We start from the raw sequence: 19,921 nt of genomic DNA on the forward strand, positions 1-19,921 counted from the left end.
CACCTGTGAGCTCTGACTGCACAGAAAGTAACCTGGAATCCTCTGTCTGAGGCCAGGTATCACAGCACAGCACCAGGGAACATGGCTTACGGATGAGACATTCTTGGATCAGAGATCTGGGGGAGACGAAGACAAGCAAGTGTAAGCTTTAAACTCTCAGCATCAGCTCAGTAGTGGATGTGGACAGAAATACAAATATTTTTCCCAAGAAGGCTGAAGACAGAGAGCCAGGGAGAAGGAAAGGGCTGGAGGCACTGTTGCCACTGTGCCGCAGACACTGCTCAGAGGCATTTGTCCCCTTGTAAATTGAAGGTGCCCTGTCCCATTTGATGCTCACCTAGTCCTGTGAACAAGCAGTGCTCACACTGAGCTGTTTTCCCAGCAGGCCATGATGAGCATTTCCAGTGATGTCAGGGTAACAAGTAGCTGCAATGTACAAATCCTTCCACGCATCACACTTGTTGTCCACAAACCTGCCGGTTCACCACCCTCTGGAGCTGCCTGCTGGAGCCTTCTGTCACGGGTGAAGAGACAACAGAAACGCAGTGACACCTCTGGAGCCATGTAAAACCCGAAGGCATTAAAATTTATTAAATGATGCAATAACAACAGAATTCTTTATTTACAATAGCATTATTTAACATCGAAGAAGCAAATAGCATCAGCAAAGCAATATTAACTTGCATAAATGTATTTAAAATGTCTCTGAATAGATCTACCTCTGCATAAACTGCTCACACCAGGAATACAAACACCGATGCAGATGAACAAGGTGATTGCGAGAGTCAACTCTGTCTGAAAATAAATCACAACCTGGAACGCCTTCAGCTTTCTCCTGAAGAACCATAGTTTATATATTGCTTAATTTTACCCTTGTATAATCTTTTCATATACACACATCTCAGATGCAACTTCATGAGGAACTGTACAAATAAAACCCACAAATGATGTAAGGGAACAAAAAAATAATTAGCTGACAGTAACTGTTTGCAGAAAGGTGTCCACTGCCTCCCTCGGCCACCCGGGAGGGGAAGCAAGGATGCGCCGAGCCCAGAATTGTACACAAGTCACTATACAAATATAATACATTGGACAGCTATGTAGGAATATACAAGACTTAAAAACAGATCTAAGGCATTATGCTAGATTTTAGCATTTTGAGGTTCTTGCACATAGCTTTTACCTGTAGTAAGAAACTTAAAAGAGTTTGTTTCAGTCTACAAAGAAACAACAGGGAGAAAGTTCTAATTAAAATCAAAGCCACTACAGTAAATTTTCTGTTGTGCAGAGAATGCTTTTGCTCTTAGGCAGCAAACTACCATACAAATACTAGAAAACTTTTAAATTCACACCAACAATTAATGGCTTAAGTTGCATTTCAAAACTGATTGTGTATCTTTGGGTTCTGCAAGTGGAGCTGTGCCACCCTTTTCATCTGTCCAGCCCATGGGAACTCCGCTGTAAACAACGGCTACAATAGCGTGTGGTATACACTGCAGAGACGTCGCCGCTCCTCGGGACAGCCCAAAGGGATCCAGCGTGGGACGAGAGTGGAAAGGTCCAGTACAAATCCCTGTTGCAGCACAGCTCACTGCACTTCCACCCCAGCACGGCGCAGAGGCTCCCAGGCCCTGCCCCTGCCTAGAGGCCTCGGCTCACATACGCACCTTTCACATTTTAATGCAAGTAGAACACTGAGGAACTGCTCTGGCCAATGAGCTCCAACTGCTTCCTCCAACTGATTCACTGTACACAGGATGAAAAATACTGACAACGAAGGGAACTGATTTGGCTTTGTTTCTGGAGTGATCAATATGATCAGAAGATTCCTTCACTCCCTCTTCCTCTCCTTGGCTGTAGGACGACTAAAGCCACGCTGTGAGCCCAGCCGAGCCACGGGGGGTTGGAACAATCTCCTGCCTCAGAGCAGCCATGGGTGAGAAGCCACAACCTACAGGTGACCAGGGCCTGCAGGTCTGTCGTGAGGTGGGACACATCTAAGCTACTCTGTCCCCTGTGACAAAGAATCATCTGGCTACAGAGGTTATGGTTAGGAACCAAAAAGCAAAGGGACAGGAGCACAATGATTTAGAAATTCCTTTACACTTTGCAGTTCACAGAGCAAATTCCCTCAAGCAGACATCTCTCTTGGCAGCTCTAGAATGCAAACATCACTGCGGCACCGAGGCTGTGGAGGGCAGAGCCACTCTGGTTTCCCATCAATGGACAAGAGATGGCTCAGCTGAGCGATTCTGTTTGGTAACAGAGTGGTGGCAGCTGAGAACTACAGTGGCTCTGCCCTCCTTGGGCACAAACGACTCCATCTCCTGGGTTTCCTACACAGCCTCTTCCAAACCACCTTTACCATCCTTCCCTCAGCCTTCACACAGCAGAGCTGCTGTCCTACCTGAACTCCTACCTGCAAACCAAACCAACAGAGCAGACCCTCCCCTCCCGGGAGGCACAGTGAGATGCTGTGAAATGCACCACGTTTTCCAGGACATCCAAAATCTGTGCTCGAGTTGGAATTGGGGGCCAGCAGAAAGAAAACAGAGGTCAAACCCATCAATTTCTTAGTCTTCCAAGTCCTCAGAAACTGACGTTGGTTTAGCAGAAGGTTCAAAGGTTGTTCTAACCACAGTGGGCAAGAAAAGCCAGCCCAGGCCCAGCAGTGGCTTTGCTAAGGTCTGTAGGAAAGGCTATAAACATACAAAACCCAAGGACTGGTTCCTACAGTGGCTGCATATCACACAGGTTAGGTAAATGACAGTAAGAGCAGAATCACAAGGTTTAGAAAATGAGAAGTCTCAAGCCTACGACTTAGGTCTAATCAAGGCATTGTGATCCTTTACAAAACACTTCTCCAGGAGACACGCACAGCTAAGAAGATATCTAATTTAATACTGAAGTACCTCATCTGGATTCAACTTCACAACAATGTATCTCACAAAAAATATACAGTAAAACACGTACTTTTCAACTTAAATTATTGCTTGTTTACATATAAACTGGATTTTAGGTACCTTACAAAACCTCCTCGTAGTCCACACTGCTTTAACATAACCAGAAACACAGGAGAGTGGTGGTGCCTGTGGTGTATCTGCTGCAGGTGTCACAGGGACTGCTGCTTGCCCAGCTACGGGGACGCGAGGCAGCAATGCTCATGCCTTGAGCAGGTGTCTTGAGCTCTGTGATGCTGTGCACCAATCCTGCCACCACTGCAGTCAGCACAGGCACTGTCATCGGCCTGCAGCACCCAGAAATGGCCAGCCAACTGCTGGAAACACTGGGGAAGTAAGAGGGTATCCTGGTTTTGACTATCAGAAAGAGAAGGAAGGTGACACAGGTGGGAGAAATAAACCCCAGGATTTGCCAATCGTTAGGAATTTAATCAGATGCGAAGGGAACCAGCTTGTACTTCTGGGCTCATGACTTGCATTACAAACGTCATCACCAAACCTCCCCTGGATGCCCTTTCCCCGCAGCCCTCTCAGGGTCACTGCCACCTCTTTACAACTTCCAGCCCAGTCACAACTGCTCTGCAGCACTTTCCGCACTGGCTCATCTTCTCTGACTTGCTGTTGTGAGGAGGTGCTCGCTGGAGGTCTCTCTGTGCTCCAGGTGTTGCCCCCAGGCCCCAATGCAGGCTTTAGTCTGAACACCAGTTTGCAGTCAGAACAGAATCCTTTGCACCAGACTGAGTAAGCCAGGGAAAACAAAGCAAAAAACCCCCAAGGTCTAGAACTAAAGAGAAGGAGAACAAGAGCATGGTTGTTTTTCCTTAAATACGACATTTAAATACATTCAATCTGACATGGTTTATGACAACTGCCTGTCAACATTTACTTCGCAGAAGATCTAAGTTGCACTAAGGTGAATGCAGTGAACAGACTGAGCCTCTGTCTGTGCGCCAGCTCCAGACTGTCGGGGGCAGGCTGCTTGGGCCGCGGCTGCCCTCGTGCTCCCCTTGGGGAGTGGGGACCAGGGACCGGGACCAGGGACCGGCCCTGCCTGCGGCTCGGCTGGGTCACGGCAGACAGACGCAGCTCTTCACGCCGGTGAGGGTCTGGGGCCAGGAGCCCGGGCAGCTGCGGAAAGGAGCAACTAATGTGCCCTCAGGGTCAGCAGTATTTCTGCAGAGAAGAGACAGTGAAGAGAAATGGATGAAGCCTTCCTGCTGGGGCAGTGTGCGGGCACCGGACGATGAGGGCAGCAGCTGCCATCAGCTACACCCTGGTGAGCTGCTGTAAACCCAGTCTGAAGTTTAGCTCTCACCTGAACCTGCAAAGCTGCACTTTCCCCCGTGCACGCTGACACGACTGACCTGACCTGCACTCAATTCCAGGCACTCCTTTATTTTTTTAAAACCTTCCCTATTATTTAAGTTTCTTTAACTGCAGAGCAGGCTCCACCTTGCTGTTGGGTGCAGCACAGGGGGCATGCGGCTGTTGCAACACATCCTTCTGCTCTCAGCCCTGCGCCCCAGGAGAAGGTGGCGACCACAGCCCAGGAGCTAGGAGAACTGGCTGCTGAGGAGCAGCAGAACCGACCTCCCTGCTCCGATGGACACGGCACACGGAGCGGCTTGAAGCCAGCCCATCCTCGGAGTCATCCTACTCCAACCCACCGCAGCAGCTCAGGGCAGCGGCGCCAACGGCAGCCGCTAGATGTCGCTGTAGGCTCCCGCGCCCGGCACTGGCTGTCACCAGCAGGGATGTCACTGTCCCCAGCAGCAGACCCAGCGACATTCCTGTGCCTCAGGCGTCCCGGAGCTGTGTCTGCCCCCTGCACGAGCTAACACCAGTGGAGTTGTGCTGGAAGCTCAGCTCAGGCGCAGCTATGCTTACCAACTGCTGCCTCTGGGTACTTTCCCCTTGCCCCCAGCCAGCCCCCAGCCTACATCCCCCTGCTCCTCACCCGTGCTGTGTCTCCATCCTGCTTGATGATGTCCATGCCAGGCAGCTGGTTTGGGAACAGGCTGCCTCCCCTCAGAGCAGGGTCACTCACCTGGCAGCAAGAGGGCAAGGAAACAGGTTAGGAAGCACGGAGGAGAGGGCTGGGCAACAAAAAGCAGTACTGAGGAGAAGCACTCTGCTCCTCGACACACCAGACCCCTCCTGCCAAGGTCAGGGGAGTGACTCCATGGCACTCCCTTTCCACACAGCATGTCCCTGACTGCTACTCTGCCTCATGGCCAGCAGCAAAGAGCATTCCTGACCCTGTGACCTTTGTCTGTGATGCCCAAGGCAGGGTCTGCCAGCCAGGTCATGCAGCCTGAAGAGGACATGCCTGCCAACACTGTCTCACTGCTCCCAAGAGACGAGGCAGGCTGTCCTACACCAGCTGTGGACTGAGTTCCAATGACACTGGCTTCTCTAGAGGCTGGTAAGCATGGCAGGAAGGTGGCACTGAACAGGAGCATGCTTTGCTGCAAGTGCTGAGCTCCACACCATGGAAAGAACTGAGAAAGTAGCAGAGCTGTGTGCTTCTGCACAGCCAAAGGGTCTGTCATGCCCAGCTGTGTGGAAAGAGCAGCTGGCCAAAGTGACAGCACTGCTCAGTTAGAGGCTTCATGCAGGAACCAGTGCCAACCAAACCACACCCCCTCGGCAAGGTTCTGAAAGAGCAGAGCGCCCAGCTGGCAGGGAAGGAAACCTCTTCGAGGGAGCCTCTCTGTGCTGAGTTCTCTTGGTTACTTCACTCAGAGAGGTGGCTGTGCAGATACATGCCTCCAGATTTTGCAGGGAGAGATGTTTGTGTGCCATGTGCCCTCTAGGAGATTCATGTCACCAGGGAGAGGAGACTCTGCCACTGCACTGCCTCATGCCAGCTACAGCAGCCAGCTGCAGCAAGTGGAGCAGACTGCCTTGAATTTACCACACCTAAGTCTTCTCATTTCAGGTCCTCCTGACTTTGTTTCTGTTGCTCTTCATTGATTCTGCAAACCACCACAAAGCTAAATGCAGCCAGGCACAACCACCTACAGAGCTGTTTTCAAACAGTGCCAGAGATGAGACTGAGGCCACAGGAAAGGTTAAAAACTTCCATAGTTTTGTCAGAGGAATTCAAACTCTGAAGGAACAATGGCTCAAGTGCTGCCAGCCTCCTTGAGATGCTTTCTGCTTCTTAACATGTGGGCAGATTTGAAGATCTGAATCGGAAGGGAAGAGAACCATACACTGTTGTCTGGAAAGGAAGGCAGAAGGCAGCCCTGGAGCTAAATCCACCTGCATCTGACCAAGCAATGGAATCCACGGTTGAGAACTGTTGTCTGCTACTGATCAGCGTCCCCAGAAGGCACAGACACAACTGCGTTTTCTGTTTGGCAGCCAGAAGAAGGGAAAGAAAAGGCAGAAACAGAACTGTGTCCTCCATCAGCAGCAGTTTTGTCCCAGAAAGATGAGTGCAAATTTGCATCACAGATGTTAGGACAGGGATGGGAAGGGAAGAGATTTCCACACAGCAAGATGCAGAAGCTGGGTGCAGTTAAGCTCCTACCACAGAATCTCTGCCAGCGTTGATGCAAGAGTCCTGCCTGCAATGGCATCAGACACCACAAAAATCCACTGCTCTGTCACCTTTGCTTTAGAAGCTCTCCAAAGGAAACCCCCATCCTCACACCTTGGCAATTCAGTCAGGGAAGCAAGGAGGCCAAGGGAAGGGTTTGTATCACTGCCTGAAGGCAGGTCAAGTGTTACCAGGTATGAAATCTGACTAAAACAAGACATCAGATGTTGAGGTGGATAGAGAGCCTCAGCCTGCTCAGTACACTGAGGTTAGGTAAATGCTCCAGGTAAATGTCCTGGAACAAGATCCTGCAGTCCAACAGGGAGTAAAAGCAGTGTGACAGCTGTGCTGGTGGGAACAGCAGCCTGCACAGGACACAACCCAGGTCACAGAACCACAGAACATTAGAGGCTGGAAGGGACCTTCAGAGATTATCAAGTCCAACCCCTCTGACAAAGCAGGAAAAGCAGATGTCTGCAGTGCAGGTACCTGGGGAAGTGCTCCAGCATGCACATGCTGAGAATCAGAGTGGGCAGCTTCATCCCCACTCTCTTCCTCACTGGATCTATTGCTTTGTGAACAGAAGCATGCACTTGGGGACTCACAACAACGAAGTCTGCTACAACTGGGAGTATCAGAGAGTGACAGGTTTGGGAGTATCAGAATTACTTTGGGTCACCAATATGGGGCAGCTGTAGAAGATAAATGTCATCTAGGGCTGTATCTGTCAGAGTATTTCAAGAGAAACAGAGCAGAAACAGTGCCATGCACGTGGCTCTGGTGCTTAGGAAACACTGATGCAAACTGAACAGGTGCAGGAAAGGGAATTTAAAGCCCACAAGAGGAGACAGAAACATTGTGGCTTAACTTACAAGAACAGCCCCAAGAAAGCCAGAGCCACACAACAAAACTGTCAGGCTGATGGAATGGCTCTTTGTAAAACATAAGAGAAGAAGATCTGTTGAGGTTAGAGGACATGAGGTTAGAGGACACTACTGGAAGAATGAACACTGTTCAAATTCAGGCTGGAGAAAGAACATGCAGTAACATGCCAAGAACAGAACCAGCTTTGAACTGGAACCTCATGGGCTCAAGAAGAGGGCTATGGGATTGTCCACTGCAGCAGAGATGCTGCCTCTAGACCAAGAGGCACTTTCCTGTCAGTATTTGTAAGAGAAGTCCATAATTTTAGTCTGTGTTTTGAACAAAGAAGAGCTTAGCTTTGAACAAACATATGAACCTGTTAATTAAGAAGACTTGTTTGTCAAACACTGATTAATGTACGGCATGAGCTTAATTGCAGGCTGACAAATAGAAGTGCTCCTTTACTTACTTCAGATACCCTAAGCATCAGTCTCCCAGGCTGGAGCGTGTGACCTCCTCTCAGCAGAGAACAGGCTCCTTACCTACTGATTCTGCAACCTATTTTACATGCCCCACATTAGATGAAGTGCTCCCAAGGGTGCCACACTGATAGCTCTTGAGGTTCACTGCCTATGTCTGGTACTAGAGTGGCAGTAGAAGCATCTTCCACACCCTGCCCACACCAGCATCCTTTGCTCTTAGCTCTAGAAAGCTGCCTGCCATTCAGCCTCATTTGAGAAGACCACAGAATCAACCAGCACCCAGCCCTGTCCAACCAACCGGACCATGGCACTAAGTGCCCCAGCCAGGCTTGGCTGCAACACCTCCAGGGATGGTGACTCCACCACCTCCCTGGGCAGCCCATTCCAATGCCAATCACTCCTCTGGCAACAACTTCGTCCTAACATCCAGCCTAGACCTCCCCAGCACAACTTGAGACTGTGTCCCCTTGCTCTGTTGCTGGTTGCCAAGGACACTGGTGTCCTGCAGTGGTGCTACTAAACTTACCTACTGAGGACAGGAGCTACATCAGCACAGACATCCAGAAGCAACTACATGTGATACCTACAGTGGGGCTAAGTCAGAGCGGGCAGCTGAGATGCACAAAGTGCTATCAATTCAGCCACCTTGGCAATCTGAGTGCAGAGCTAAAACCAAAGCCTTTTATAATCATTATTCCTCAAGAAAAGTAGCACAAGAAATGTAATGGCTCACAGCAGTGAGAGCCCAAAGCAGCAGGTCTGGAAAACTCCTGAAAGCCAAAGCAAACCCTCTAGCTGTCAGCTCACATCCTTCAGTTCTCACCTGCTCAGGACCCATGGAGGACAACCCTGATGTAGGCACAGAGGTCGCTGAGGTCATGCTGATCTGCCCTGTCATCTGGTTCATGTTGTTCATACCACTTGTGTTGGTTGCCATGGATACACTGATGTTCATGTTATTATTGTACATGCTGGTGCTTGCTTGCTGCCCAAAATGCGGTGGGGACTGTTGTGAAAACATGCTACAGCAAGGAATGGAAAAAGCAATGTGTCAGACTCAGAATGCTGAAGCCACTACTTTCTTCAAGTATCTTAAGCTAGAATTTGTATCTACTGCTATGGATTCCAACTTCAAAAGAAAAACTGGTTTTCAGCAACATTAACACCCAAGGAACAGAAGGTAAGGCCCCACATCTGTGCACAGCAATACATGCCACTGCGTGTGGAACTACGGCAGGGCACAAATCTGCTCTGGGTGTGCAGGAGCAGCCAGGCAGCCACCTGAACAGGCTTTGGAGAGGTTGGGAAAGGGATTTCTGGAGGGGAAGGAAAACTCCTCTCCCTGCAGGCTGGCACAGCACAGCAGTGCTCCTACAGAAGAGGCTGTCTGCACACAGCAGTACCAGACTTGCACACACAGCCATGGCAAGTGGGCTCACAAATACCGACATGCAGCTGTGCAGTCACCCAGCAAACCTTGGCTCAGGCTTGGACAATGTGGCACTGTAGAGTGATAACACAAAGGCTGAATGATGACCGTCTAAGGCCACTCCAGAACTACGTGAGGAGCAGTAGCTGTGAAGATCTCACTCTAGGTTCTACTCAGCCAGAAGTACTTTCTGACAGTATCTCCCTTCCCATTGTGTTGAAGCCATACAGGAAAGTCCCACAGTGCCCTCATGTACCTGGCTGCTGCTGTGCCAGCCCTTCCTGCTCACTGAGCACAGCCCAGCAGACAGAGGGGGAATTCCCATCCACAGCTCTGGAGATCTTCAGCCAACCAAACTCTGCAGATGGCACAGCCCACCCACCCCTCTATCAATGGCTGACTCCATCTGCCCTGTGCAGCACTGCTCCACGGCTGAGGACAGCACTCAGGGCTCATCTCAGCCTGGCACTGGGGTCCTCTGTCAGGCTGTGAGGCTCATTGGAGCACAACAGCATTCTGGGCATGGGACCAAGCCTGAAAAATCCCACCATTCTCTTCCCTCCAATTCCATGTCCTTCCAGGCCAGCTAACCCCATTTTGAGGTTGTTATCTAGGTGGCAGGAACAGCACACTGCAGATCATTGTGAGTACTCAGTGGCTTGTGTAAGCACATCTGACATGTCCCCACTGCAGAGCTGCAGCTCTACCTTGGGCTGGTAGAGGTGTCCCTGCTGCCCCTTCAGCAGAAGCCATGGCAGCAGCAGCTACAGATCCTGCAGATGCTCCAGCAACACACTAAAGAAGAGGCATGGGCAAGGCTGAGGGTAAGAGGGAAATCAGCTGCTTTCAGGGGAACTTTGCCTGTCTTACCCTCATGGTTGAAATCCTGGTGCCTGGGGGCTGATAAAGTTTGTCAGCCAGTGGGAAAAATGTCTGGTGCTGGGCTGAGACAGCAGGAGCATCCTGGGAACTTCAGGATGACCAAAGCACTGTGCGGGGGATAACTGTGCACACCCCAGTGTCCGGTGGCACAGGCTGTACACCAGCTCCTGTCTGCCACTACAGAGCACAACCATTGCCATCAGGAAACTCATTGCTGCCTGCCAAGAGCATTCCACAACCAATCCACTCAGTGTAGGCTGAGGGCTTCTTACAGCTCTACCAGCTGGGGCATGGACCTCAACTGGGCTGGTGACTGCATATCTGAGGCATGCTACAATGCTCTGGGAGAAGGATAACTCCATGCTGACCCCTGGTATGTGCAGGCACTACTGCACGGAGCCTCCTGCACTGCAGCTTTACAGAGGGAGGGGACATCCTGAGCCATCCCCACAGCTCTGGAGCAGCCGGGAATACACAGGCTCTGTTCCAGCTGACCCAGGCCATGGAGAGCAGCATGGGAGCACAGCATGAACGCGGTGCGCAGAAGAAATGCATCCACATGAAGGGGAGCTGCTGTGCAGCAGAGCTGCTCCTGAGGGACACTTGCTCTGCCAGCAGTGCTGGCAGCCAGCCATGCAGTGTGTGGCTGCAGGTCATTCAGCTGTGCCCTCACGCGGCTGGGACCAGGGAATCTGCACCACCTTGCCCAAACTGAGGAGAAACCTCATTTAGGACAGACAGTTCACCACAAACAAGCACCTACACCAGCCCACCCCACCAAATGCTGGCCACAGGTGGTCCCACTGCTCCACAGGTTCACTGGGGGTTGTTCTGGATTTACCTGCTTCCACCCATATTCCCTTGTGCCCACCCATTCATCTCTGTAGAGGACTGATAAGCAGGGTTAGCCTGAGACTGCTGGATCATGGGGCTCTGAGTGTGAGCCAGTCGTGGGGACATCAGTGGGCTCTGAGGAGTGGTGGCCCCTGTGAAGCCTGGATCAGGCTGTTGACTAATACCTGAGGAAGAAAAGGAGAAATTTAGCCACTGCACATTCAAAGTCAGAACAAGTCAAGGGCTCACAGCTGCTGCCATAGCTTCACTCATCAACTGGATCCTACAGCCCTGTATCTCGATGTGGGACCCAGAGAAAAGCATCAACTCATACCACATATATGACTCTAAAAAGATCATTTTGCATAAGTATGTTTGCTGCCTGTGTGTCCTAATCACACGAGTGGTCTCTTCCCCTACAGACCAAAAGAAAAAGACAGGTAAGTGACTACTTTTTTTCTTCCAGAAGCTGCATTCAGAACAACTCAACCATGCTGTTCCTGTCTGGTGGAGATTATGCAGGACCCACTCACTGCAGGGCACCTCTCAACACTTAGTCTGTCATTTCTTTTTTCTCCTGAAGTTCTTAGAGCCTCAGTATTTGAATGTCTGCCCCTGTAAAAACAGGCAGTGCCATTCTGTGAAAGCATTTCATGATGCTGTAGAGTCAAAGTTACCCAGATTCAAAGCAAGCCTGATTTAAGCTGCAAAATTCCAACTGTGTGCTGAAATTATGGTCTCAAGTTCCTCATGAACAGCACACAGCACACCCATCAGAAACGTGCCACCTTTGGTTCTGGGGGAAGACTCAGGTGATGTGAAATCTGTTCCTATTGCCACTGCCTGCATAACACAACCTCCCTCTAGCTCTGCCTGATCATGAAGGGGCAGCAGCATCATGTCTCTGCATTTCCAGAATGCAGCCACAGCTAGGTGGAGAAAAAGCACCATCAGGTGCTGAATTGGTGCCAGTTACAGAGCAGAGACCACATAGTGCTGGCTGGGCAGAGGAGTCTCAGCAGAACCCGCACACTAGCATTAGTTACACACAAGGTAAAGTGATGTTACTGTAGCACAGCTTACACCCTACTTGTAACTGAAGTTGCACCACAGCGGTGCTATGGAGGCAACTGCCCCTGCACCCCCAGAACAAAACTGCAGGAGCTCTGTAAAACACACACGGATTCCTGTGCCACACGGGGTTAGGGACAGGGAAGGAAATGCCACGGGGGCACACAGGGGGCAGCTGTGCACACACGCACAGAGCACTGCTGCCTCTGCTGCTCAGAAGCAGCACTTAGAAAATATATGGTGCCAGAGACAGCAAAGCAGCAGGAACCACGATGTGCTTAAGGACCCCCAAGGGGCTATGGTGGTGCTAGGTCAATGGTTGGACTCTACGACCTTGAAGGTCTGTTACAACCAAAACAGTTCTAGCATTTCCCACTGCTCCCAGGGAGGCAGCGGGCGGGGGCTCAGCCCCGGCACGGGGCCACTGGGGGCAGTCAGGGCTGCTGAAGGTGGGTGGGAGCCCTACCGTAGTTCGGAGGAAAGGGGAACTGCTGCGCGTTGGCCTGCGGGATGCGCGAGTTGCTCATGGTGGCCGGGATGGCCCCTGCTGTCACCATGCTGGGGGTCATGCTGAGGCCCTGCCCGCGCATCATCAACGTCCGCTGCTGCACCTGCTGCTGCTGCTGCTGCATCTGCCGCTGCCGCAGGTGCTGGCTGAGGATCTCTCGCTGCCGCTGCGCCAGCATCTGCGCGTTGATGGGGCCCTGCGGGGAGACCACCACTGCCCGTCAGTGCCCGCCGGAAGCTGCCAGCTCCACTTTCTTCCGCCACACAGTCAGCAACCAGGGAAACGGGAGGAAGTAATCCCAGTAATGCTTGTGCTGGGAAAGGCAGCCAGTACCACGGGGGGGCGGGAACTGAGATGACAGCAGCGCTGGGTGCTGCACGGATCTGCAGCTCATTTGCTCGTCAGCAAACGAGGAAGCTTGGTTAGAAGTGCAGCACTTTCATAGCCCCAGTAACCTGCCACCCGCCACACAGGAGCAGGAAGGACTCCAAAACAAAGCAGCCAGGCACAGCAGAACATCAGCCAGACTGCTCAGAGTCAGGCTCTGCATTGCACCGTCTGCACCGCCAGACAGCAGCACGGCTGTGTTCAGCTGGGGGCAGGAAGCAGAGAACAGAGTGCCTGGGGGCGTTCTGAGCACTGCTCTCACCTGTGCTGGCACTCCAGGTCTCAGAGACAGGTTCATGTTGGAGACACTGCTGATCTGGTTGATCAATGGCTGTCGATTCTAAAGGGAAAAGAATAAGCCAACACCAAAGCCCAAAAGTTTTAGAAGGAGCAGCAGGGAAATTTCACACTCAGGAATACACATCTGCTCCCTGAGCTAGCTTCGGGGCCTGGGTCTGCACACCCAGGCAGGGCCCAGCCCTCCTCCTCCAGCCTGGAACACCTCTCTCTTCTCCCCAGTCTGAACCTCTCTTAATTCAAAGAACCACTCCTTGTCCTGTCACAACAGGCTCTGTTCAAAAGTATGTCCCCAGCTTTCTGACTGCCCCATTCAGTGCTGAAAGCCACCAGAAGGTCTCCCTGGAGCCCTCTCTTCTCTAGGCTGAGCAACCTCAACTTTTTCAGCCTGGCCTCACAGCAGAGGGCTTCCAGCCCACAGATCACCTCTGCGGCTCTCGGGTCACTGCTGTGTGCCTTACAATAGAAGAACATAGATGAAAAAGGGGAAAGTAACAAGTGACAGGACAAGGGGAAATAGGCTCCAGTTGCCCCAAGGAAGGTTTAGGTTGGACACTGAAAGAAACTTCTTCCCTGAAAGGGTTTTCAAATGCCGAACAGGCTGCTGAACAAGCTGCTCAGGGAGGCGGCTGAACGCCCATCCCAGCAGGAGGCTACAAGAGGCAGAGCTGTGGTGCTGAGGGCCATGGTTTAGCACCAGCCTGGGCAGAGTTGAGAATGGTTGTACTGGATTGTCTGCAAGCACTTCTCCAGCCCATGCAACTCTGATTCCACGGATGCGTAAGGCAGTGTCACACAAAACTCCTCCTCCCAGGCAGTGCTTTTGGTTTGGAAGCAGGATTGGGCTGTAACAAAGCAGGGAACATTCCTGACATCTGGAAGCTGCCACTGAGGGTGCAGGAGGCCTGCAGCAGGCTGCCCAGAGAGGTTGTGGAGCCTCCTTCTCCGGAGAGCTTCCAAACCCCTCATGCCATTGTGATCCTGGGCAAGGTGCTGTGGGTGCCCTCCTGGAGCAGGGGTGGAGTGGGTGACCCCCAGAGGTCCCTCCCAGCCCCTCCATGCCGGGATCGATGCCACCCGTACCTGCTGTGCCTGGAGCCGGTGCTGCAGCTGCAGCCGCAGCTGGTTGGGCTGGCTCTGGACGATGCCCGCGGGCCGCAGGCCGGGCCGGGGCTGCATGCGCAGGGCTGCTGCGTAGCCCGGGCGCTGCCCCATGGCATGGAAGCCAGGGTCGGGCATGGGCCCGTAGCTGCCCTGTGCCATGGGGGCCTGGGCTGGGTACTGCTGGGAGAACACTGGCGCCTTCTGCTCCATCAGCAGGCTGGAGTCCTGGCTGGGGAAGCTCTCTGGGTCCACGGCCTGGCTCTGCAGAGACACCAAAGTGACAGCAGCGGTTGGCAGGACTGGGATGTGGCTTTTCAGTGGTTCTACCTGGTACAGCCACCCTTGCAACGCCAACCTCAGTGCCTGTGGATGTCTTTGGGCAGAAAATCACACACATCATCTGCTCCTAAATACAAAACTGGAAAATAAAGAGATCTGTGTTTTAAAGTGTCAGGGTGCTCATGGGCACAAATACCTCCTCTCTTCTTGTTCAAAAGAAAGCCCTTCAATCTTCTTAACACAGCCATTGTGTCCCCCTGCTACCAAAGAAAGCCTGAAGTGACAAACTGCAGTGAAGTGATGCCAGTCTCTTCTTGCCATTGAGTCTCAGATAAACCCAAAGATGTTATAAATGAAGCAGATTTTTATCAGCAGCTTTAAACAAAGTAGTGACTTCAAACGAAGAGGCCTGAAAGGCTTACAGAGGCCAATGTGAACAGAGTGCCTGCTCCTTTCAGGGCACTTGGGCACCAACTGATTATCCTTTGGCATCAAAAAACTCACACAACCTTCATGCCATTCCGGACACTCCCTTAACATACATTCCAGCCAGAATCACTTCACTGACTCTGGAAACTGAGTTAATTCAAATTTCAGTGCCCTCACGAAAGAAAGCCTTTAAGCTCCTATCAAATGTTTGATAGATCTCCTAAAAACGCGTTCTAAAATGCAACAGCTCTCTTCTCTGTAAAAGCCTTCAGCTGTTTCCACTGAGATACAGTTAAAGAGAGAGATACTTACCCCTGAGTTTGAAATCAATCACTGGGGGGGTTTTGGAGGTGGTACTCCACAGGCTATGTCATACTGCATACAAGTCTCACACTCCAAACCCGAGTTCATCAATACGGTCTATCTCCAGCTTAGCACGGAACAGTTCTGTGTGGTACCAACCATGCTTGGGGATGAGATTCCTCCTGCCCAGAGCAGGGCTTCCTTGGTCCTGTTCACATGTGCTGTGCAGAGCTGGCTCAGCAGCTATGCACAGCCGTACTGGTGAGCACTTGGACACAAAGTGGGTGTGCCAGGCTTGTCTCTCCACTGCCACTCATTGCACAGACAACAAGAGCTGCTTTGGAAATGCACTTCTGATACTATATACTCCAAGCACTACCTTTTCTCCCCAAGATTTTCCTTTTTTTTTCACCAGTCCTTTTTGCAGGTGGAACTCATCCCTTACCACACACTACGCAAGAGCTGTGACTGAAGTGACACATTACAGGTTTGCTCTGATAAAAGCTTTTTGCCTCCATCACACATAGGTCTTGGTGTTGCTCCTCCGCTCCTAGGGCTTCATGCTCTTTTTAATCCTTTCCTAGACCCTGTTGCTGACCATGACCTTACGTTTCTCCCACACAGAGCTGTTCCTCTGACCACCATTTAAGCAGAAGCCTGTTCATTTTGGGGCGTTGGTCAGGTTAGTTGCATATAGTGCAGTGGCTCAGCTGAAGGAAGCTTTCAAGGTGGCTCTGAGCTGCTAGATTGATTCCTACCAAAAATACACAACTCCATCACAGCTTGCAACAAGCATTTCATAATCCCCTTTTCCAGCACACTTTGTACCTCCTCCTCAATAACACAACTTTGAAAGGTGATGCCCACCCCATGCCATGCAAGGCCCACCATACCTGGCTGACTAGTTCTGGTATTCCTAGAGCCCTGTCAATTTCTTCTAAGCCATCAAAATTCCTTAGTGCCATGTAAAGCTGATCCAGGAGAGCACCCTCATCACTTGGTGACTCTGATGAAGGATGATTGCACAAGAGATCATCTGGTGAGCTGCCAAAGGGTTGCCTGTGAAAACACAAACACAGCCTTGGTAAACAGCTGCTGGGAAATGAGAAATAATATCAGAGGATTAGGACTCAAATTGAGCTAACAAGTGGAGACAGAAATTATCTTAATTACTGCCAAGTCTGTTTAGAAAACTACTCGGGATGAAGTTATACAAAGTAACAACTAAAGAGTGTGTGATTAATGCCTGTCGAGCCCACGCAGCTCAGGATACAGCAGCGAGCAGCACACCAGAGGGACACCCCGGTGCCGACCCCATGCTACAGAGTCAACAGAGGAGCACAGGATAGTCAATAATTCTTTTCAGCTAATTGGAAGCTTGAATTCTAGACATTAAGTACTGCCACAAGCAGATAAAGAACTGCTCCCACATACACTCTTCTTAACTGGTTTTCCATCAGACTAAGCAAGCAAAAGAGGTCACAGAGGGCTCCGAGGACTGCCTGGGCTCACACGAATCAAGTATCTGTGAGAGCTGGGCAGGCATGAGGTCCAAAGAGACATCTCCCCCGTGTCTGCAACAGCTCTGCTCCTCTGCTGGAACTGCAGACTTGGGTACCAGGTGAGGCACTCGGTTATGTGCCTCAGGAGGCGTCAGCAAGGGCGTGGATACCATTGGGCAGAGTGTGCTGGCTCTGCAGACCCTGTTCACTTCAGCCCCGAGGCTGCAAGCACAGCACACCCCCAGTTACCAGGGCAGCATATAAAGGAATATTTCAATCTCAAAGGACTAGACTTGCTGAGGAACAAACTCAACCTGAACTAACAGTTTGTCTGCAGCCCAGTGACAAGTTCGTGCTCTGCAGCTCGCACACCAGCCCCATCTCAAACACAGGAGGTAGTGCTACAGGACCAAAGCAGAAGACAGCAGTGTTCTGCAAGCAAAGGTAGCCATGGGCTGGACACTGTGGCAGAACCTCATCCCAGGTAGTTACTCTGGGACAATAAATGCTGTCACTCGTGGAGCAAGGAAACAGCTCTGTATGTCGACCCTTTTTACATGTCTGTTTGGAAAAACACAGAAACGTTTTGTGTTTAGTATCCCTAACGAGATCTGTGGTTGCCATGGAAGTCTGATCTGTGCGTCAAAGCCCAGCAGAAGGAAAAGGCTGTGCACCTACAGACCAAGGCAGGACAGGCAGGCAAACTATCAAAACTATGTCCTTTTTAACAGATCCCAGACTGAAAAACAAAAACAATGCTGTACCTTCGAAACACCACAGACATTAATCAATCTCAGAGAGAGAAGATTCTGTGAGATTATAAACCAGCAAAAGGGAAGATCAACAAAACAAGAATAAAAATCCTTCAAATCAGATCACTTAATAATGATCAAAGTTAATCCATCCCAGCTGAGTTAATGAGCTGTGAGCTGACTGTGGCTCCCTTTCCCTGAGAAGGAGCTAACTGCAGGGAAAGGGCAGCCTGCTGGGCATCTCATCTCTCCTTTTACAGGTCACTTGGAACCCCCAACAAACCAGAAGTGAACCACGTCCTGCACCACTGTCAGCACTACCCTGCTGCAGGAACAGTGACATCAGAGGTAGGCAGGCTCTGGCTCTCTGCTACACTTAGTGACAGCAGCACAACCATGCGGAATCCTCCCCACAGCAGCACCGGAGCAGTGAAGGTGGCAGCTGGCAGCGCTGGCTGTGACAGAGCCTGTCCAGCTCCTCCAGCACACTAAGGGCAAAGAGCCCTGCAGGTGTGGCCAGATGAGGTGCCCACTCCACAAGCACAGAACCCTATACGCCCTGAGATGATGTGCACCCAGTGGATGTCTGATGTAGAGCATTGTATCCACGAGCTGTGTGACACAGGCCTGTGCAACCTCTGCCTGTGCTGCTGCGACACCCACTGACCTGTTCTGGTTACCAAAGGTTGCCTGGTCTATGGGCAAGATGCTGTCTGGCCACGGCGCAGTCTGGTTGGGAGGCGCCTGCTGCTGGCTGTACTGAGGTCCTCCCACGTTCATCTCCAGCTCAGATGGCCCTAAGAAAGGAGAAACAACCACATCACTGCTGGGTCAAGAATCCGCTGGCACCTTCCCTGCCACACTGGCTGCAAGGAGGGTCTGTAGTGCCTTTCTCTCCCCCTGCTTCACCCCGAGAGCAAAGCATGTGCCAGAGACAAGTGCCCAGGGGCCCTGACTTACCCATGCCCATGACCTGGGCTGGCAGCATCTGCCTGGGCGTGGGCTGGGCGCTGGCACGCAGGGGGACGCTGGCGGTGGGGGTGCGGATGATGCCCGCCTGTGCTGGGCGGCTCATGGCGCTGGCTGCGGGTGCGCAGCTCACCCTCGCAGCAGGGGCTGGGCCGCCCCAGTCTCCAGAGGCCATGGTGGGCCGAGGGGTACTGCCACCCATCATTCCTGCATCAAAGCCAAACAGTCAGGCACTGGCACACAATTCACAGCAGCTTCAGCAGCAAGATTGCTGAGGGGCCTGTGTTCAGACATAGCATCACAGCAGCTTCACTCTGGCACGCTGCCCCAGGGCTGCCCCTTCAGATGTGATGGGCCCCAGCACCATGCCTCACTGCCTAGGCAGGAGTGGGTACTGCACAGCAGGAGGCTGCAGCAGGTGCTGAGGGTGTGCAGAGAGCCCTGGCTTCCTTCCTCAGGAAATGAGCCACGTTTGCTGGTGTCTGTCACAGCTTCACTTTCCAAGCACCAAGTGAGAACTCAGGCCTGAGGAGCAGCCTGTCACAACTGCACAGGCTCACAAGTCAGGACTGAATTCAAACTCGTGTTCTGCAAACACCTTCTGATGAGTCCTCTGGCTTGGAATGTAGGCACCTGAGCCCTGGGGCTCATCCAGGCGGTCTGGAGCCCGTGCAGGGAAATTACCCACAGCAGCTTTCCAAGAGAGGCTGAAGCATTACTGTTCATGGAGGGGAAGTCCTCCTACATCTACTGCAAACTGGCACTCTTTATTTACATTGGCAACACACAGAATGTTGCACCACCAGCAGCCAAACCCCAGCCCCAAAATCCACCCCCCTCCCAAGGCCAGCCATTCACAGCACCTCTGTGCTTCAGCTTGAGACAGCCAAGAGAGCAGATAAAGCTCTGGTTCAGACTGGACTCCTGGTCTCTCCACTTCATTCTGCAACATCCCTAAATGCATACACAACCAATTTTTGCTCCTCAGCTCAACTGCTTGGTCATGGCCCAGGAGAAAACTTTCTGAGCAGGGCCACTGTGTCAGCTGCTGCACAACTGTTTCCTTCCTTGTAGCAGCACCAGGTCTGTTCCATTTGTGTGCCAACTCTACCAGCTGACGTCAGGGCTATGCTGGAACACACAGCAGCACAGGCAACACCCCAACGTGTACGCAGAAGACAAGTAACACCCTCTAGTATGCACACAGAGCAGGAAAAGTAATAGGACACCTGGAATGCCACAAGCTGACCTCTGTACTGCTTGCACAGGGTCTGTTGGTGTCTGTGAGCGAGGCTGTGCTAACACTGATGCAAATCAAACAT

The 19,921-nt window shown here is 51.7% G+C and overlaps 1 protein-coding gene across 5 annotated transcripts in view; it reads right to left on the reverse strand.

Moving 5' to 3' along the window:
• Positions 1-558: 558 nt before the first annotated feature.
• Positions 559-19,921, reverse strand: part of NCOA2 (nuclear receptor coactivator 2) — a 120,341-nt gene continuing 100,978 nt past the window's right edge. For all 5 annotated transcript variants that reach the window (XM_064170732.1, XM_064170731.1, XM_064170733.1 and 2 more), the window contains 10 exons: positions 18,591-18,806; positions 18,298-18,427; positions 16,270-16,435; positions 14,345-14,626; positions 13,227-13,304; positions 12,536-12,773; positions 11,006-11,183; positions 8,677-8,875; positions 4,918-5,007; positions 559-4,133 (listed from right to left, as the gene is read on the reverse strand). In XM_064170732.1, the coding sequence (XP_064026802.1) occupies positions 4,122-4,133; positions 4,918-5,007; positions 8,677-8,875; positions 11,006-11,183; positions 12,536-12,773; positions 13,227-13,304; positions 14,345-14,626; positions 16,270-16,435; positions 18,298-18,427; positions 18,591-18,806 (1,589 nt within the window). In that variant the 3' untranslated portion in view covers positions 559-4,121. The remainder of the gene's footprint in view (positions 4,134-4,917; positions 5,008-8,676; positions 8,876-11,005; positions 11,184-12,535; positions 12,774-13,226; positions 13,305-14,344; positions 14,627-16,269; positions 16,436-18,297; positions 18,428-18,590; positions 18,807-19,921) is intronic.

This window comes from Pogoniulus pusillus, chromosome 34, assembly GCF_015220805.1.
Source record: "Pogoniulus pusillus isolate bPogPus1 chromosome 34, bPogPus1.pri, whole genome shotgun sequence".
NCBI lineage: Eukaryota > Metazoa > Chordata > Aves > Piciformes > Lybiidae > Pogoniulus > Pogoniulus pusillus.